Source organism: Nothoprocta perdicaria, unplaced genomic scaffold, assembly GCF_003342845.1.
Source record: "Nothoprocta perdicaria isolate Ctin4 unplaced genomic scaffold, notPer1 scaffold_123, whole genome shotgun sequence".
Lineage (NCBI taxonomy): Eukaryota > Metazoa > Chordata > Aves > Tinamiformes > Tinamidae > Nothoprocta > Nothoprocta perdicaria.
The window spans coordinates 2,144,050-2,162,818 of record NW_020454350.1 but is presented as its reverse complement, the minus strand read 5'-3'; the positions used below and the strand labels follow the sequence as shown (position 1 = coordinate 2,162,818).

General features: G+C 49.0%; 1 protein-coding gene across 1 annotated transcript; it reads right to left on the bottom strand.

Moving 5' to 3' along the window:
- Window positions 1-1,948: 1,948 nt before the first annotated feature.
- HEY2 (hes related family bHLH transcription factor with YRPW motif 2) lies at window positions 1,949-11,777 on the bottom strand. The gene is made up of 5 exons (XM_026054614.1): window positions 11,640-11,777; window positions 10,650-10,728; window positions 10,455-10,538; window positions 7,710-7,791; window positions 1,949-2,643 (listed from the first exon to the last, which is right to left on the bottom strand). The coding sequence occupies exons 1-5, from the start codon at window positions 11,720-11,722 to the stop codon at window positions 1,949-1,951; spliced, it is 1,023 nt and encodes a 340-aa protein (XP_025910399.1). The 5' UTR covers window positions 11,723-11,777.
- Window positions 11,778-18,769: the final 6,992 nt, after the last annotated feature.

The following is an 18,769-nucleotide window of genomic DNA, read 5'->3' as shown; positions in this document are numbered from 1 at the left end:
GAACTGGCAAATTAGAAAACCATAACTGGGTGCAAAAACAACCCTGTCCCATTCACACGCTTAAGGATGCCCTCAGGTTAAACTTCTCCCTTTCTAAACATAAGCTCTCAGCGAGGCTCTGAGTACAAGCTGACCCTAAACACCCCAAGGATTTTAAGGACTTGCTGGGATGGTCAGATGGGTACTGCTAAGTGTACCATCAATACAGAACCAGTTTTCAAGCCTGAAGGACACCATTTTGCTAGAGGCTTTCTTTTGTTGCCCATTTCCAAGCATCCCGTATGAGACGGGCTTTCTGAAAGGGCAAAGGGAGCAGAAGAGCAAGCAGCAGCCAGCAGACTTGTTATTAGTGGCAGAAATGGTGACTCTGAATCAACAGGTACTCCTCATAAGCAAACAGAAAATGGCAACAAATCATCCATAAAACGCAGTCAAAAAGGACTTCGTTTAATTAGTGATATGTAAAGGCTTTTGCATAGAAAATAAAAGGTTAACAAGGTAATGCATAAAAGATCGACTAGGTACAGTATTTTTAAAACAAATATTTTAAAGTATATTTTGCATAATGTTTAACATTCTCAATGCTTATTGCTTTCTCCACACAGCAGAGAAATCAAGTGCATAATAATACATGCTGTGTCTTATTTTTATTCTTTATTTTTTTTTTACATAAAATATCTAGTTCTTGACTTGATGTATTAAAATACTTAGGTTATTTTAGGTCATTGTAATAAAAAAATGAAAGCAAAACATTTTATGCAGCACTAGTTGTCTGGGTATTGACAAAATAATTTACTGACATCCCCTTTAATACATTCATTTTGGTTTGGAATCAAACCCACATACAATGTTGGCATGCTAATAGCCAATTTAAAAATTGTCCCTACCGTAACTTCATTCATACCCAGAGAGATCCTTATCCCAGAAGTTGATAGCAGAGAAGAGGGATCTTGCAGAGAATCAGCAAATGTAAATGTCCAAATGCAGCTAAATAAGTTAATTTGAACTTTTACAAAATTGAAACTCTTGTATTGGCACAAATTGGTAGTAAAAAAAGCGTGCACACTTGCAATAGGTGGTTACTGCTGGGCGCACGATAAATTAACTGTACAGATACAAGCTAGCACCAAGTGTGAGCCACAGAAAGGTGCCTCGAGGCTCAGTGGTGGTGCCGGGACGTCCGTTAATCACAGCACCAATAACTGCTTTTACCAATACCCTCCTAGATGTCACAAATTGGCAAGTCTGTACAAAGAAAGGAAACTAAATAAGCAAAATACTAGGCCTGTCAAGTGGATCCTTCTTTCTCAGCAATCTCTTAGCCAAGTAAACGTGTCCGCTCGGACAGCACACTTTTTCCTGGAAACGCATTGAAGTTCGGAAGTTTAATGCAGGATTCCACCTCTCTCCTACATCATTTCCATACCTGTGCAATGTTATTTGTTTTAGCAGAACACACAAATATATATATATATATATATGTGTGTGTGTGTGTGTGTGTGTGTATATATATAAAATAGGGTTTTTTTTACTATTATTTAAAATGTCAGGCACTTGGGCAACTCAACCTTCTTGTCTCGCCTCAGGCGAGGCGGCAGCACCAGCCCTCACCTCCCTGCCAAGGGGGAACGCGGAGCTGGGGAATTGCTGGTCCCGGCGAGCCCCAGGACCCCTTCATGTGCTGGCACGGGCAAGGCGCTGCCCAAGGCGCTGCTGCTCCCGCCGGGTGCCTGAAGCAAAACGAAACGAGACCAACGCATCATCGCCCGCGTGCTCCACACGGGCCGCCGGAGCCGGGACTGCCTTGGCCACCCCTGTGGCGTCTCGAAGGCCGTGTGCGCAGCGTGGCCCTCGCCGAGCTGCGAGGACGCCCAGTGCCGCGCGGTCCAGCGTGCGCTGCGGGACGGGAGGGAGCCAGAAGTGGGTGGGAGAGGGGCAGGGGGAGCCCTTAGAAAGCCCCGACCTCAGTTCCCCAGGGCCGGTAAGGTTTGCTAGTGCCTCCGCTGCTCGTCTGCGGCGGGCTGGACGTGGCGGCCACGGCGAGCGGCGGGGTGATGGCGGTGGCGGCCGCCACGGCGGCGGCAGCGGCGCTGGGGGGCAGCATGGGGAAGGCTCCTGTGAAGGACAGCGGGAAGGTCTGGGCGGCCGCTGTGGCGGCGGCGGCGGCCGCGTGCACGGTCGCYGAGAGGGACAGGAGAGAGGTAGAGAGAGGCGGGACGCAGGGAGCGACGGCGCCAGCGGCGGGCACCCGCAGTGCGGCGTCGGCGTGGGCGAAGGTGGCCGTGAGCAGGGCCGAGCCGTGTGGCGGCATGTCGGAGGAGAGTCTGCACGGGGCCGCCTCGGAGGCGTGCAGCGCGCCCTGCTGCAGCAGCGCCGCCGGCAGGTGGTGGAAGGCGGCCGCCCAGTGGTGCGGGTGCAGTGCGTGGTGGTGGTGGTGGTGGTGGTGGTGCGCCATGGAGGAGGTCATGGCGGCGGCCTCCCGCTGCGAGGCGCAGGTGCTCAGGTGGGACACCAGCCTCACGCGCAGCGGGTCCGACGTGTCCAGGCCCTCCACCGAGGTCAGGTACCTGGCCACTTCAGTCAAGCACTCCCGGAAGCCGATRCTCATGAAGTCCATGGCCAGCGAATGAACGTCGAAATAACCTGCAAGAGGAACACAGCAGAGACACTGAGCGGGGAGCCAACCTCTCAGTCAACACAAGGTGGCACCCGGCTGAGGTGACCCTCGCTCGGCTGCTGACGYACCTGCCACGTGGGGGTTAAAATTTGCAGCAGGAAAAGCTTGCCCTCTGATCTGTAAATGATTTGTGTGACCTTTCCTGTAAGGCAATAGGCTACAGTTGCTCTTGCAAACAGCACGCAAGTGAAAAGAATTAGGACTATAAGTAGTCAAGAGGCTCCAAAAAGCTATATGATGCCTCCCCTGAAATTCCTCAGCGAGCAGTGTAGCATGGACCCCATATGTGTGTGAGAGACATTTATCTACACACAATATACATGCACGAGAAACAGACAGCTTGCACATACTATGCCTGCACTCATCCCGACACTCTTAAAGTCTGCTTCTCGACGCCTTGAGTTGGTTGTTAGAAATACTGCCGGGGTCTCATCTACTTTGTAGAGTCATTAAGACAGTGTGACATACGGTGCTATTTAACTACAAACTGAAAACATCTTGTCATGACTCTGCACACACACAATAAAAAGTTTTGCTTGGGAAAATGTTTTATGTAATGCCATAGCTAATTTGGAGATGGAAGACTGACAGTCATGCAGCTCATGAGGTATTTCAGCAAACAGCAACTGGAGCTGTGCAGGCATGGGACAAAAAAGCATTTAGGGAAAAAAATATTAAATGCACATGAAAAGATACTTGCTTTCCAAAAGCATCATTCCTAGTGCTTAAGCTGTGGCTCTTCAACTACAAAAAAACTATTCCAGTTTAGTTTAAAGCTTGTTCCTTTAGTCAGTAATATCCTATCTATTCCCAAGTCCACTTGATTTCAGTGAAAGTACTAAAATATTCAAATATGTGTGACTGTGATGTTTGTTAACATACATAGATCAAGTAATTTTATTAATAGAGGATTCTGGTAGCAATACTTATATGTAAGCCTTGCACTTTTTGGCATCAAAAATATCTGAATCTTTTTGAAAAATTCCACCAGTTTAGAGAGCTGTTTTCACTTTTATCAACTTTTAAGCTAGAAAAGAGCCTCTCTGTTGCTGCACTTTCCTGCATTGCAGAATTAACYAGGGCACATTTATAGGTGTTGCCCCACACCCCATTTGCCATATACCAGAATTAACGTTCCACTTAAGAGACATTGCCCAAAATCTCTTGTCTGCCATAAACAACTTCTTGCCAAATTCTGATGCTGCTTTCAATGCAAGCCACCTTTCTCATTTGACACCATAAAATGAAACCCAAGAAAAACCATCGCTCAGTTACCTCGCTAATGAGCAGAATGAGTCAAGGATTTTTGTCAGAAAGCACTGATTCCTTGGCTGCATCTTGGCTCCTGGCTGCATCTCAGTGAGCTTGCATCTTGAGAGTGCTCCACTCAAGCTGGGGCTTCCCAGCTTTTCCAGTGAGCCATTACTTGCACAGAACTGGAAATGTGGGAGAAATTGTTGTCTGTTTTCTCCTGAGTTCRAGCTCCTGCCTCTATCACAAGATGTCCCAGTTCCTTCATTATTCTCACTCCTTTAGAGTCAGTCTTCAACAAGGTGGCTGAGACACAATGTCAGAATGGGGTAAGAGCTGGGATTTCCAGGCTTCATTTTGCTGCAGTTGGTAAATTTTTCGAGGTTTCTCCCTTCCACAGGAGATTTAAAAATGACTGGGTTTCTTTCCAACAACCAACAGCATCCCTCKCATCCACACACACGGATGCACGTTTTTCAGAGCCTCGAAATTCTCAGGTGCCGCTTGGCTGCCCAGCAGCTCACCTCCTCAGCAGCCAGAACACAGGCCAAGCCATGCAAAAACTGCCAGCTACCAGCAACGCTGGTCTGAGAATGACCCAGGTGTCAATCACCTGAGTTGACCTTGCTGCCAAGACGCGGTAAACCTACACCGAGACCGCGTCRAGAACGACTTGCTGTCGACGGATCTCGCTTCCTCTTTGCTCGCTTGCACCGTCAGCAAGAAGCGCTGGCCCCAGGCCAAAAGAGCACCTCCATGTCAGCCCGAGACCATTGCCCACACCTGCACCAGGGCAGSACATGGTCCACGGAAGACTTCAGAGACAGCTTAGCTGCCTGCTGCCATGGCTCGAGCAGCAGCCTGCAGCAGGACACGGCACCATGCTGTTTTGCTCTTTTTCTTTTATTATTCTGCCATACTGCCTCAGTTTGAGTGTGCCATAAAGCAGCAGATTCCTCCCCCAGCTTTCCTAGCCCCCTAGGAAAGCCCTGTGCGAGGCATCCTCAGCGTGTGCGAGATGGGGAAGGGAACAAGCTCTCCCTGGCTCTCAGCACGGAGGTGCATGGAGCTACTGGCGCCCATTTCTCCCTTCTAAGTCACTAGCTTTTGTCTGTAGCCTAAAATGATGGGGCTCCTTTTTTTTGCTGATCCAGGGAAGCTTCTGGCTCAGAAAATAAGTTATGAAGCGGGAATAACTATGCCTGGAAGTTACAGAAATGCCAGCCTTAAAAATACCCTGTGAGTTTGTTTTAAAAGCTGTTAGCTAGGTTGCAAAGTAAAATATTAAACAAGCAGGAAATACAGATTTAAACTCTGCCCAATACTAATTTACAAGCTTTCTTTCTTTCTTTCTTCCAGCCTTAAAAATACCCTGTGAGTTTGTTTTAAAAGCTGTTAGCTAGGTTGCAAAGTAAAATATTAAACAAGCAGGAAATACAGATTTAAACTCTGCCCAATACTAATTTACAAGCTTTCTTTCTTTCTTTCTTTCTTTTTTTTTTTTTTTTCAAGTTCCTTAATCTGTACAGTGAGATTACTCTTATCTCCGGGTCAGGAGAAGATAAAACCAGAGTATTTGTGAAAAGCTTGGTGTTATTACTGATGTGCCCCCACCAGGGACCATGGGCTAACAACGTGGGCCCTGAAGGGCGTCAAGCAAGGCTGTGGTTACTCAACCGGRGTGGCCATGAGCAGCCCCCCGCTTCCCGCTGCTTCTTCCTTCCTCAGCAGTACCCTGTGGCAACCGCAGGAGCGCCSGGCCCGGCCGCGCGCCGCCGAGGCGGAGGGCACGAGCGGGAGGCCAAGGAAGGACGTGCCCACTCGGGCTGGGGCTGCTGGCAAATCCCTGYTCGCGCGAGGGTCGCCGGGGCCTGGCAGCCGCCTCTGGGCCCCGTGGCTCCCACGCCAGCAGGTGCGTCCGCGGTGCTGGCAGCCGGGCTGGCGGGACGGCCCGTGGGCCGCGGGTGGGAGCCCGCGCTGAGACATTCCCTGCGCACGCCCTTGTAGGCGAGCGGGCGCGGGAGGAAGGCGCTTGTAAATCACAGGAGGCCTCCGGCCCGGTTTGTCTCCTGGCCCTACCAAGAGCAGCTTGGCACCAGCCTCTGCGGAGAGCTGAAGCCTTACGAGAAATGATGCAGAGCCACGGCATAAAGCAGGGATTGGCAAGGGGTAACTGAGCCACACAGCCAAGACAGAAAGAAATAAGAACCTTTTTCCTGAGTATTTGACCTCTGTTCATCCCGTGCCCCAAACGAGACAGACCTTGTGGAAACAAACCCGCCGTGCAATCATGCAATGAGGACTGCACYGCCACACGCACACGCAAGACCATCTGAATGGGAATTGCACAAGCACTGTAAATCCTGGCGTTTCACAATTTGCAAGAACTCGGCTTTACTGACTGTATATTATCCTTTAAACAAAGTTTCTTCCTGCATGGGTCAATATAAAAATGTAAATCATTTTTTAGATTTAATTTTCCATATTTTCCTAGGAATTGAGGTGTATCTGTTAGATGAAAGCCAACAGAATTGCCTTTTCCTCTGATAGTATTAACTATCCACAAATATTAAGTTTCAGTTGACTGCTAGGAAAGGCCTCTGAACATCTAGAATATAGGCAAATCAGCTGTGCATTAATTAAAAAATAAAAACAAAAGAACAGAACATCAGCCTTCTTCATGCTTTCCTGTGCCTTTTGCTGTTAAGTATATGCTAGTTATAAATTGAATTCTATAATTACTGCAAGGTACAGAGAGGCACAGTAATTCAGTCATGGACTAAAATTTTATTTATTTATTTATTTATTTATTTACTTATTTATTTTGTTAAAAGAAAAAAAATAGGAAAAGGGAAGATAAAAGGCACTGTCAGCCTCCCACGTGGCAAAATGTGGCAGCGGAAAGTCACGTGGTTGCAATGCCAGCTCTTTGAAGTGTACAGGTAATCCAGGTTAATGGCACAGGACACAGGACTATGCCAGCAGACAGCTCRCAAGTTTCTCACTCAAAATACGTTCCAAAATCGTGACTATACAAAATACCTCGTGGGTGGCTGAAAGCATTTGGCCTCGAGCCTCGGCACTGTCAGCTTGCACAAGTGAGGCACGCAGGATGCCCGGCACGGCTGATCTAATGGGTCAGCTAGTGCAGYCCCCGCGTCACGCCAGCACTGACTAAGAAGGGGCGACGGACACACAGCTCCAGCATGTAAATACGTGTGCACATTGCACTGCTATCAGTCTGCCCGTCTATTTTATCTGATTCCTAGCACTGCATACAGCAAGACTGGGGTCTGTTCTGGCAAACGAGACGGTCCAATCTTGCATTTTAAAGTCTTTCCAGAACAAAGAAAAAGCATAAACAATATTGAAAGTTCCTCTCCATCCACTTCCTTTGGTATAGGTCCCGTGTATCGAGTTTTAGCATTGGTTTTGTGCTGCACAATTGTTGCCACAAACCTCCTGTTTATGTTTGGTGTTTGTGTATTTGTTTTGTCTCCCTGTGCAGATTTCAGTGCTCTTTGGAAACCCCAAACAAATCTCTGACTGGGCTGCCTGTGAATGAAGCCTTTACTCCCACAGTGTTATGAAAGCAAACACAAGCCCAGGGTCAAGTGCTTCTTTTGTCCCAGTAGTTCTTTCCCACGAGTTCAATCCTGCCATTAGCATTGATTTCCACTCCTTTAATCTGGAAACGCCTATCACAGCTCGTCAAAGCACTTTTTTTTTTTTCCAGAGATTTACCAAAATATGAGAAAAAAAAATAGCATCATCTCCTTACCTTTACCTCCAGTCGCCTGAAGCATCTTCAGATGATCCACCGTCATTTGCAATATTTCCGCTTTTTCTAATTTGGCAGATCCCTTCGAGATAAGAAACTTGTATAAATAAAGGCTTACAAGTGGTAGAAACTTTAACTTGATACACTTGCCGCTGATCAACCTTATGGTTTCAATTTCCCCCTATCACTAGGACCTTCTCAGCTTAATTTCTTTGTGAGCATCTGCATCCCAGACCTCGCCTCAGGCCCGATGCTCTCCGTGCCTGGTGACAGATGCACCAGCACGACAATCTTGCTCTACTAAGGCTGTAGCTCAGAGCGACGCTGGCCTTGAAGTCTGTGYAGACGCAAAGTCTTCACAAAGTGAAATAAGCACGCAGCTTTCAGCAATTTCTCCTTAAACACACGGGCAACCAAATGAAAACACAACCACGGCACGGCCAGGCTGCAGGGAGATTGATAACGACCCTTCTGCGACTTCGCTTGCTGCTTTTACCGGTAGGTGTCCCTGTGGACACACACCGAAAAGTATTCCCCTCTCCTAATAGCCCATTATTTTTTGACATGTCCTTTGGCGCCTGGATATTGTATTTGTGTTCCCTATTGAAAAAAACAAAACAAAACAATCACRCAGTCCAGTTTCTCAAATTCTCGAGAGGCCTCGTTTGCAGGGGTCTGAAGCAAAGCACTGTGGAAAGGCAAAGCTTAGCTGCCCTCTCGCTGCCCTCAGCGAGACTCTTCCGCCGCTACGGCTGCCTCATCGCGCAAAAAGTACTAAACACGAGTCTGAAAGCAGCATTAATCTGTAAATAAAATGATTCTGTGTGGCAGCATTTCCTTGATTATATGCCCAAACGGCATGTATTTGTCATGCCCAAACGATCAAATTGAACTCCGAAATACTACTCGAGGGGAAGGGATAATCCACAGGTACTGGATAAAACCAGCTCCTCGGAGCCGCGCAGACGTGGGCCACGGCAGGATGGCATCCCGYGAGCCCAATCCCACTCCGAGCCCTCGCCCGCGGAGCGCCGGCAGCCCGGGAGGTTCAGCTCRGAAACAAGGTGTGAGTTACACCATCCCCTGCAGCTCCGCGACACAATCCTTAATTCCCCAGGAAGGGATCGTGGAGAGCACCACGGAGATTTGGGGAGARAAAGCGGACCTGAAACTAAACGTCCCCCTAGGAAGCTTCAGGGAGCCGAATGTCACTTTGTCCCTCGCGTTTTACCGGAAAAACAGTGGGGTTTCCTCGAACAAACTGCACCACATACCCATTTTCACGGCACTATATGTTTTTAAAATTCAGTTATTGCTTTCAGCGTTTCATCGTACAAATTTTGGGGCACTGGTGAATTTCCGARTAGAATTTTGTGTTTTACGTGCAATTACATCCTGTGCTTTCCTCGGTCTCAGTCTTTTCCACAGACACAGTACAAGGCGTCTCAGTGAGAGTGACTAATGGCTAAAAACTGCATGTTGCTGGGTAATTTCCAAGGGCTTTGTAGGACTTGTTTTATAATGTTTGTGGTTTTCAAGAAGTAAACAATAAAACGGGACAAACAACTGTTGTCTCTTGTCCCTATTTCATCTAGCTGAAAATACCTCTGTCATTCCGCTCTGTCTGAACCTGTGGAATGGCAAAGCTAGGGCTATTAGTTATTAAAGAGTATTGCAGGCGACAAAAGTGATGCTTTGACCATGCTTAAAATTTCTTTTAAAAGAAGTTTTAAATTTCTCTGCTTAAAATTTCTTTTTGTTCAGCTTCTGTTCTAACCGGTGCTGTAAGAGGCCAAGACAATATGGTGCTAGCCGCGCTTTGATAACACAGAAATTCAGCACCTCACCGTCTAAACTCTTTTTTTATTTTAAATTACAGGGAGATTGGCTTCTTAATTTTCAGGTTTCTTTTACTGAAACTTACTGACAACCTTCAAATACATTCAGTAAAACAGGAACTATATTAAATACTGAAACTTAACCCAAGGAATACAAGTAAAGATATGACAAAATAAATAAATCATTTAAATTGAATGGAGTAAGCATGATATGCTTTTTACAGGACAGTCTTAGGTCAGTGACTTCGTGACTACGGAGCTGAACCAAAGTTCACTGAAGTCAGCTGGATCCTTCCAGCCTTCCCATGGAATACATTCCCATTGGAAGTCGTTGAAAGCACCGCTCACCACCCCAGTTCATGGTGTTAGGCCTATTCCCACTCTTAATGTGCTCTTTCTAAAAAGTCATTTAAAAACTTGAATAATCTAGATAGTCTAGTCTCTTTTTTTTTTTAGGACATTGGACTGCCGCGCGCACAACYCGAATGAAAAATAAAGGCTCCTTAAAGAAGGGACGATGAAGGCTGTAGTTAGACACAGCGATAATTGACATACAGGTTTGTTGTTGTTACTTTTTTTTTTCTTTTTTTAAATAGGGAGTAAAGCACATTTTAAATCAAAACCACTACTGGAATTCATTGAAAGAACAGAGACAACACGAGCACTGTTACCCTTAAGGGAAAAARCAAGCCAAAGAATGGAAATGTTTTTCAGCTTTATGATGAATTATGTTTCTAATAGTTTTGCCACAACAAAGCATTTTATTGAAATGCCTGCTTTGTGCCAGATCAGGACACATACAATATTATTTTAATGAGCTATACAAGAGAACTAACATTGCCAGATGAGATACAGCATTTAAAAAAAAAAAGAGGGGAGGGGGGAAAAAAGGGAAAAAAAGGCTTACTTGTTTTTCAAAAGCAGTTGGCACAAGCCGCCTCAGCTCAGATAAACTGTTATTTATACGATCACGGCGCCTTTTCTCTATAATCTAGTCCCAAAGAAACAAAACATATTAAGTTTACAAAAAGCGCTCAAGGCCAAAATCACAGCACGCATGCAAACCGTCACGCGGCGGAAGCGCTGCAGGGCACGTACGTACCCCTCTCCTTTTCTTCCTGGCCATAATCTGCGAGGTTGTCGTCGGGGAGCTGGAGCGGCCCACGGAGCTGCTGCTCTGCCTGCGAGGCGGGAGAGCGCGTCAGGTGCTGCGGCACGGCGGGACGCAGAGCGCCCACGGCGGCTCCGCCACGGCCCTGCACGCGCGGGCCGCACGCTCGGCCTCGCACGGCGCCTGCGATGGCCCGGGACGGGTCGCTCGCCTTGGGTTGCCCCCGCGCGTGCTGGGGCTGCTGTGCCCCACACCGAGCCCCTTCTGAAGGAGGGTCACGCAGCTGATGTGGCTTTCACCACAGTGCTGAATATATAGAGATATTCTCATATATATATATATATATATGTGGTGGTATGTGTGTGTATATATATACACACACACACACACACACACACACACACATCCCTAGGGAATCTCTAGGAGAAGCAGTCTGAAGGGCAGGGTCCCCCAAAATGTGAAGCATTCATGCATGGCAACAGCAATGGTAATTGTACATTACATATACATGGTGTTATATATAGGTATAATGACACAATCTCTGCCTGGCCTGCCAGGTTTTAACATCCCTGTGCATCACTGCAGCGGCCAATTTCCGCTCACACAAGTGAAAAGCTAGTTACCCTGCRCAAATCAGCCACACGGCCCCGTATCGGGAAAAGCACTTCACATCCACGTTGGGAAGCGCGCTATGGGATCCATGGGATCGCTTTCGCTTCCCGAGGGGAGCCGGAGCCCGCAGCACCTCGGGCGCTGCCAAAGGCTGCAGCCCGCCCCGCACTGCCCCGCAGCAGCCCCCGCAGCAGCCCCCGCTGCCCCCCGCGCACAGGGGGGGCCGCCGCGGGCTCCCCTGCCCTGCGGATCCCTCCGCGGGGGCGGCCTGGGGGGTCGGGAGGGCAGTTCAGCGAGGCCGCACACGGAGGGGCGGCCACCCGCGGGAACCGAGGCTCGGGGAGGCGGGGGACACGGCCACGCACTCACCCCGAGTAGTTATTCTCGCTGCCCACGTCTATGGTCTCGTCCATGTCGCTGTCTGAGGTAGTTTCCTCGCAAGGTCGCTTCATGGCGGCCGCAGCCGGCGGGTCCGGGGCAGGCGCGGCGAGATGAGTAAATCCGGGGGGGCTGCAGCACGGCAGGGCACAGCACGGCTGGGCTCGGCTCGGCTGGGCTCGGCTCGGCTCGGCTCGTGGCGGCGGGCGCAGCCGCCGCGTCTCTCTGCGGCGCGTTCCCACGGCGCGGCTCAGCCTCAAGCGCCACGTCCCGCCCCCGCCACGCACCGCCCCGTCGGGGCGCGGAGCGGAGCGGAGCGGGGCGGGACCCCCCGGCCCGGGCACCGCGGCCGCCCCGGGGCGCGTGTCCTGCCCTGCCGTCCCCAGGCGCGGGGGAAGGGAAGGGAAGGAAGGAATAAATAAATAAATAAATAAATAAAGCGCGATCTTGCTGAAGGTGGCGGGGCGGCGGCGGGGGGAGGCTGCCCCGGGCTCGATCACAGGGTTTGGGGACACGTTGCTGCTCGCAGGGCTGGGTCGGTCTCGTCCCCCCGCCGTTCGTCCCCCAGGAAGAAGGGGCCTGGGGGCCCTTGGCGCGCGCGGGGCTCCCGGCGGCTCCCGGCTCCTGGCGGCGGTAGGGGCGCAGTGTGGGAACGACGCCGGTTGGGAAGCATTGGAGGAAGCTCGGAGGCTCAGTTACCGGCGGACCCATAACAGGCGGGTTTCGTTTTACTTTTGTTTTGGGATTCCTCCCCCGCGCCCCAGTTTGTTTGTTTTGCGCTCCCTGTTCCGGATTCCTGACCACATGCACCCGGGGCAGCTTCTCCAAAATCTCCTCGGTGCCGTTGAACTCCGGTGATTTGCCCCTCTCCCCGCGACCCGCCGCCACCTCTCCCACCCTCTCCAGGACCGTGGGGGCCGCGGGCAGGGACGGCGGGATGCGCCGCGACGGCGACACCCCTCCGCGAGGGGCGCGGATCCCGCCCGCGGGCGCCGCGGGGCCCCGCGCCCCTCCGCGCGGCCTCGGGGCTGCCCCCGCGGCGGCTCCTGCCGGGTCGCGGCCCCGGCGCCGCCGCTGCCCGCGCGGGCAGGGCCGGAGCGGCCCCCGCTGCTGCCCACGCGCGGGCCCCGCGTGTGCCCGGGCGCCGCCGCCCGCCCCGGTTTAGCCGCCCACGGAGCCCTTTCCCCACGCGGCCAAGTCCCGCGCAAGGTGCCGGTGGTTCTGCCTGTCCGGGGGCGTGCGTGCGAGCAGGGGCCGCGTTGAAAGAGAATCCCGCGCCAGCTCCCCTATTTATTTATTTTTTCCCCTTTCCCACTAATACTCTCCACATTGGCGATTTTATTTGGTGGCATGTGGAGTGTTGGCGCTTTCATGTGGATGCCGCCGCCGCCGTGTAAGGGAACAGCGGGGATTTGGAGCCTCGTTGCGCTGCCGGGACGGCCCTGCGGTGCCCGCGGAGGTGGCGAGAGAGCCGGGCGAGAGGAGAGGGCACCTTCCCCGSCACGGACCGCTCCAAGGTATCGGCCAAAACACACAGAGTAAAGAAAATGAAGGGGGCAAAATAAAGCTGACCAAAAATGTATTAGGGCGCTTCAGGAGAAATGGAATAGTAGAGAGGGAAGCACGCGGTATCCAAGTTCAGTTTGAAGCAGCACTTYAGAAATACGGGAGTGGACTTATTTTTTTATTTTTATGTATTTGCTTTGTGTGTATCTGTGTGCTGTTTGGATGAAATTTCCTASTTAAAAATAAATAGAGAACTAAATACAAATGTCCTCTGGCTGCGTGTCCTGTAGCAGCACAGCRGAGCCGCCGGGCCAGCCCGGGAAGCTGCTTTTCAAGGGGCCAGACCGGGTAGGTCTGCATTTAAATTCAGAGTACATGTGAAGGCAGTGCCCCTCACCCGGGCTGCAGCTGAGCGAGGGGTGCCTGGAAACCTTTCCGAAACGGGGCGCCTGAGGAAGGAGGTGCTTCTGAGTCCTCGCTAAAACAATTTGGTCATCCTGGGATATTCGTGCATTTCCGATTCRCCTCAGGGAAGTCTTTGCATGGAAATCTCTGGTGTCCCAGGTCAGCATTACTGAACTTGTAATTTGTGCTCACTTTGGTCATCCTTCTTGTAGCCTTTCAATACATACATATATATATATATATAATATATATATATATAAAAAATATATATATATATCTTTTCTTTTTTTTTTCCTAGGGCACAAGTCTCCTGTGCGTTGTTTGCTCCTATGGAAACCTGAGCCAGCCTATGCTTACCTGGCCAGGTAGGGCTCGTGCCAGTGTTGTTTGCCATGGGTCAAACTACAAAACTCTCCTGGCACCTGGCTCAAGTCCCTCCCCTGGGAAGCTGCAGGTCGGAGCGCCGTGTCCACAGCCTCGGTGTTAGCGAGCGCAGCCGGTGCCTGAAGCGAAAGGAAAGAAGGGAGAGAATAAACAGGGTGTCGCTCCGATCGTGGTTGTGCACTGTGGTTTTATGGCAGCTGCCTGCTCCGCGGGGAGGGCAGGAGCGGGCGCCCGGCCAGGTGAGGCAGGTGCCTGCAGTGGGGGTGCTCCGTGCCGCCCCACGGGGCACCGCGCACGGGACGGCGACCACCCCAGCCCCGGGTCTTGCAGGGCTCCCTGGGGCAGGAGTGGGGTCCACGCTCATGTCTCCTGCAGCTCCAGGCGGTGTCTGTTGCAGAGGGGTTACCCGCTCTGCTAGGAACAGCTATGTGCCCACAGTGTGGCCCGGAACTATGAGAAATGCATTTTTCCTGATACATTTTTTTTCCCGATATGGAGATAAAAATAAATCGATAAAGGTAATAATAAAAACGCACTGACTGGTAGTTACTTGCTGTGCCCTGTCGGGGCTGCCCCGCACTGACACGGGATAGCAGAGCAGCTCAAAGGGAAGGCGCCCTTGCCGCGGTCCCACAGAAGGTGCTGAAACTCGCATTTCCTACCCCAAAACCGACGGGCTGGGCTCTGCCACTTGCAGGGTGTGTGTGCGAGGGCAGGCTGTGTCACTGCCTGCCAGCAGCAGGGCCCGATGCGTGAGAGGGCAGGTGAATTTGCTTTTCTTTCCTTTTTCTTTTTTTTTTTCTTCTTTTTCTTTTTCTCTTTTTGTTACTTTTTTTGTTACCCTTTTTCTTCCTTCTTTGAAAGTTGTGGTGCAAATAGCAGCTTCATGTGGCTGCCGGTCCTGGAGGGGCGGAGGAGGCGGTGGGTCACACAGGGCCAAATTGTGCAGCAGTGACTGGAGCCTCTGTGAAGCCCCTGGCCCCCGTTGAAGGATTATTTATTTATTTATTTACATGTGGCTGCCGGTCCTGGAGGGGCGGAGGAGGCGGTGGGTCACACAGGGCCAAATTGTGCAGCAGTGACTGGAGCCTCTGTGAAGCCCCTGGCCCCCGTTGAAGGATTATTTATTTATTTATTTATTTATTTTTAATCGGCTTGTGAAATAAGGATATTACTCTCTGAATCTATAGAGCCTTGCCTGACAGAGAGAAGGAAAGCTCTTTGTACCCCCTTGCCAGTTCCCCCCCTCCTGGAAACTGAATATGACATTGACTTTGGTCAGAGCTTTGCCAACAATTTCAGGATATGCCCTTTTATGTAGCAGTAAGCTGTTGAAGATTAAGTAGTTAGGAGATTTTTAATGAACTTTTCAAAATGAGCCTGCTCAAAGCGCAGCAGCCTTTACCCAACAGCTCTCTCCAAGGGGGTTCAAGATTGTCCCGAGCTTTTTGTTTGACAGAGAAGGCACTTAAACTCACAGGCTCAGAGCTGCATTTTATACTTGGTACCACCTCCCCTTTAAATCAACCGTCACATCTTGTTTCCTTCTCTCTGTGAGCAGCCTCTCAGGAAAAACTACTCTCTTACCTTTAGGTTACTTAACTCTTAACAGAAGGCTTTAAGAAGAGTAAGGAAAGATCATTAACATTCAAAGACTATTGGCAATGAAACTGCATTTTCTTCTCAACTTCTCATTAACTGCTAGAAAAAAAAAAGATTGAAAATCAGAGAGCAAGAGGAGAAAAAAACTTCCTAGTTTTGTCCCTGGTAGGATTATAACTAAAAGATTAAATTGATTTCTAGCTAAGTTCATGCCAAGGCAATAAGCACAGAGTGGCGAAAGAGCAAAGAACAGAAAAGAGCAAAGAACGGAGGAAACCAAACACTAAGGCTCTGAAGGAAATAATGCTCAGAAAAGCTGAAGAGACTTCAAAATATGTGGCTTTGCCCTGACAGTGACCGCATGCACAGGTGGAAGTGGATGTGCAGCATTCCACAGATATTTTTGCATTGTAAAGGAATATCCGACTGTAGCTGGACTGCACGCTCTACCAGCAGGTGAGCGCAAGGGCTGGTGGATTGGCTGCCGCTGCATTGCTACAGCAGTCAGTGCTCTGCCCTGACCCGAGCTGCGTGCAGTCACACCTGCAGGTCCTTTCAGCTTCCTTCCTTCAGTCTCAAGAAATAGAAAAACTGTGCAGAGACCTGCTTTAAGAAACTGCAACTTCATGTTGAGTAAGAGTACGAGGAAATAGCAAGCAAGGGAGATGCAGTAGGTGTTTATAAATCTTTCTCAGTGACATCTTCTAATGGCTGTCATTGAGTTWCACCTCTGCAAATCCACTGATCGCCCTGTTCTGCTTTCCCACTGCTGGAGCAGGCTATTKGGCTTCATGCTAATCACGGAAAGCTCCACATTCCCTTGCAGTATGTCACCCCATTTTCCTGCTTTTTGTAGCTACAAAGACCCATGGATGGGTGACATTTCCTGGGGACCTCCATCATTAGGAGCTGCATGTTTGTGCAGTCCTCCYATTAAATGCATGCAATGCTCCCCCTCACCAGCTGTCACTACTCTCTTGGTGGCAGTGGAAAGACAAGACCTCCCTGGATTGCACCAAGGGAAGCGTCCAGGGCTGGGCAACCTGGTGATAGCGAGGAGGGTTGAGCAGCAGCCGCAAGACAGCAGATGGGCTGCAGGCAAGGATGAGCCATGCACTTGGAAGTCTTATCCTTATCTTTTTTTCCACCTTTTTGGACTTTCTGTGGCACCTCAGGCATGCTGGATAATTAATTCAATTAACAAAAGGTGTAAATTAAACATTTACTGTGAACTGTATTGAACTCCAATTTGCACACTCTTTTTTACATCAGAAGTGGCTCCAATTTGATTGTTTCACTTTCAAAATAAAATAACACTAAATTGAATAAAAGCAGCTTTAATTTTGAAGGGATGTCCACATACAATTGTTTGTGGTTTATCTAATCCACTTTTAAAAAATGAATTCTATTAATTTTCCTGGGCATTTCCATCTTGCCTAGCTTACTTTGTCTCCCCGTTTTAGTCCATCAGTAAGATGGGAATAGTAATTGCCTGCTAACATTTTAAGTCATTGTGTTGAAAGGGCTTGAAAATTGCAGCATTTTGACTGATATTCAGTGCACATTATGCAAAAAAAGATCTTGATTTGCTGCACAAGCCCTGTGCAGAGCTGTACACGACCACACCAACCTTAGGGTCTCAGCGTGCATTTTAAACTTTCACCGAACATCTCCTTGGCTTTGATTCTGTGTTTTCTTGAGAGACAAGGGGCCGAGATTCAAGAACACTCTAACTTTAGTCATCTAAATGAACAGCTTCAATGGTGTTAATGAGAACTAGGGCACTTTCTTTATTAATGGAAATCAGGTCACTTAACTGCTAAGCACAGAATCTAGTCTCACAGTTTTCTGCACATCATCAACTATGAACTTTAATGTATTTTAGAGGTAGTTTTACTAAAATTGATAAAGCTATATCAAGGATACATTTTTTTTTCAAATAAAGAAAATAGCGTACTTATTTGCAGAACTGAGCATGACTTTCTCGTTGAGAGGGATTTCTATTTAAATGAATTTTCAAAGTGGCATAGCATGGTTCAGTTAGCGTATGCTGTCAGTAACTACAGAAAGACTAGATAAACACAGCAGGTGTTGAAACTGGAGAGACTGTAAGACTTTTTTATCAAAATTTGATGAGTTATGGACTGAACAATTTCTTTCCTCTTTCTTTTTTTTCCCCCTACTGTCTACTTTCTGCAACATTTTCATTTATTACATAAACATTTTCACTCTAAATGGGGCTTCTTTTGTGCTTTTCAGTTGCCCAAAACTGGAAAATTGTCATTATTTGCTCTTTTTTTTTTTTTATTATTATTTTTATATTTTCCAGAGGCTTAGGAAGGAAATAATTTTCACTGAACACTAAGGAAACAATAGTGATGTTAGCTGAGCTTTTGTACAGGAAAAATAAATTATCTTTAGGCTTAAAACCTAGCTGTTTGTTAATTAGAAATTACATCACCTACTGCTATAAAAATAATTCTATACATATGGACTAATAGACTATAGCTATATTAAGAATAAGCAATTCCAGATATTCCAGCTAGGTATGTAGTATTTTAGTTTACTTTCTCAGTAACAGGAGTCATAGTTGGCACCTGGAAGTGTCAGTGAAAATACAAACTTCTGTAAAACTGGGCAAATACAAGGACACGCTACACATCTGTTTGTGTGTAGAAGTTTTTACAATCTTTCCAGAATATTAATTGTTTTCTCTTACTTGATGTCTCCTCTCCTCTCCTCTCCTCTCCTCTCCTCTCCTCTCCTCTCCTCTCCTCTCCTCTCCTCTTTTCATTATATTAACTAAAGAACAGTTCCTCTCCCCTTCAAGTCTCTCTTCCCATCAGCCCTGGAGCTCCGGAAGGCTGCAAGCCCCGCGTTGGGGCCCTTCAGAGTGCTTGTCTGTGCTCCGAGGTGACATTTCAGGGCAGTGGCACTCGGGTACCATTGTTTGTCCACCTCTGTGGGTGAGCGGGATTTACACAATCAGCGGGGACTTTTCGTCCCCGGCYGGGGAATTCCAGGCACTGGCTGCAGCACGGTTGGGTCTGTCAGGGAGGAGGTGAGAGGGATGAGCTCCAGAAAGCTCCTTGCTGCYGTCCTGCCCGGGCTGTGGCTGGGGAGGGGGATTTGTTGGGAAGGTCGGTGGTCCAGGTTTCTAAATAGGGAGCAGCACCTGAGATGATGAAAGGGGTAGGCAAATATTCCTGCTCTGATAGAGAGTG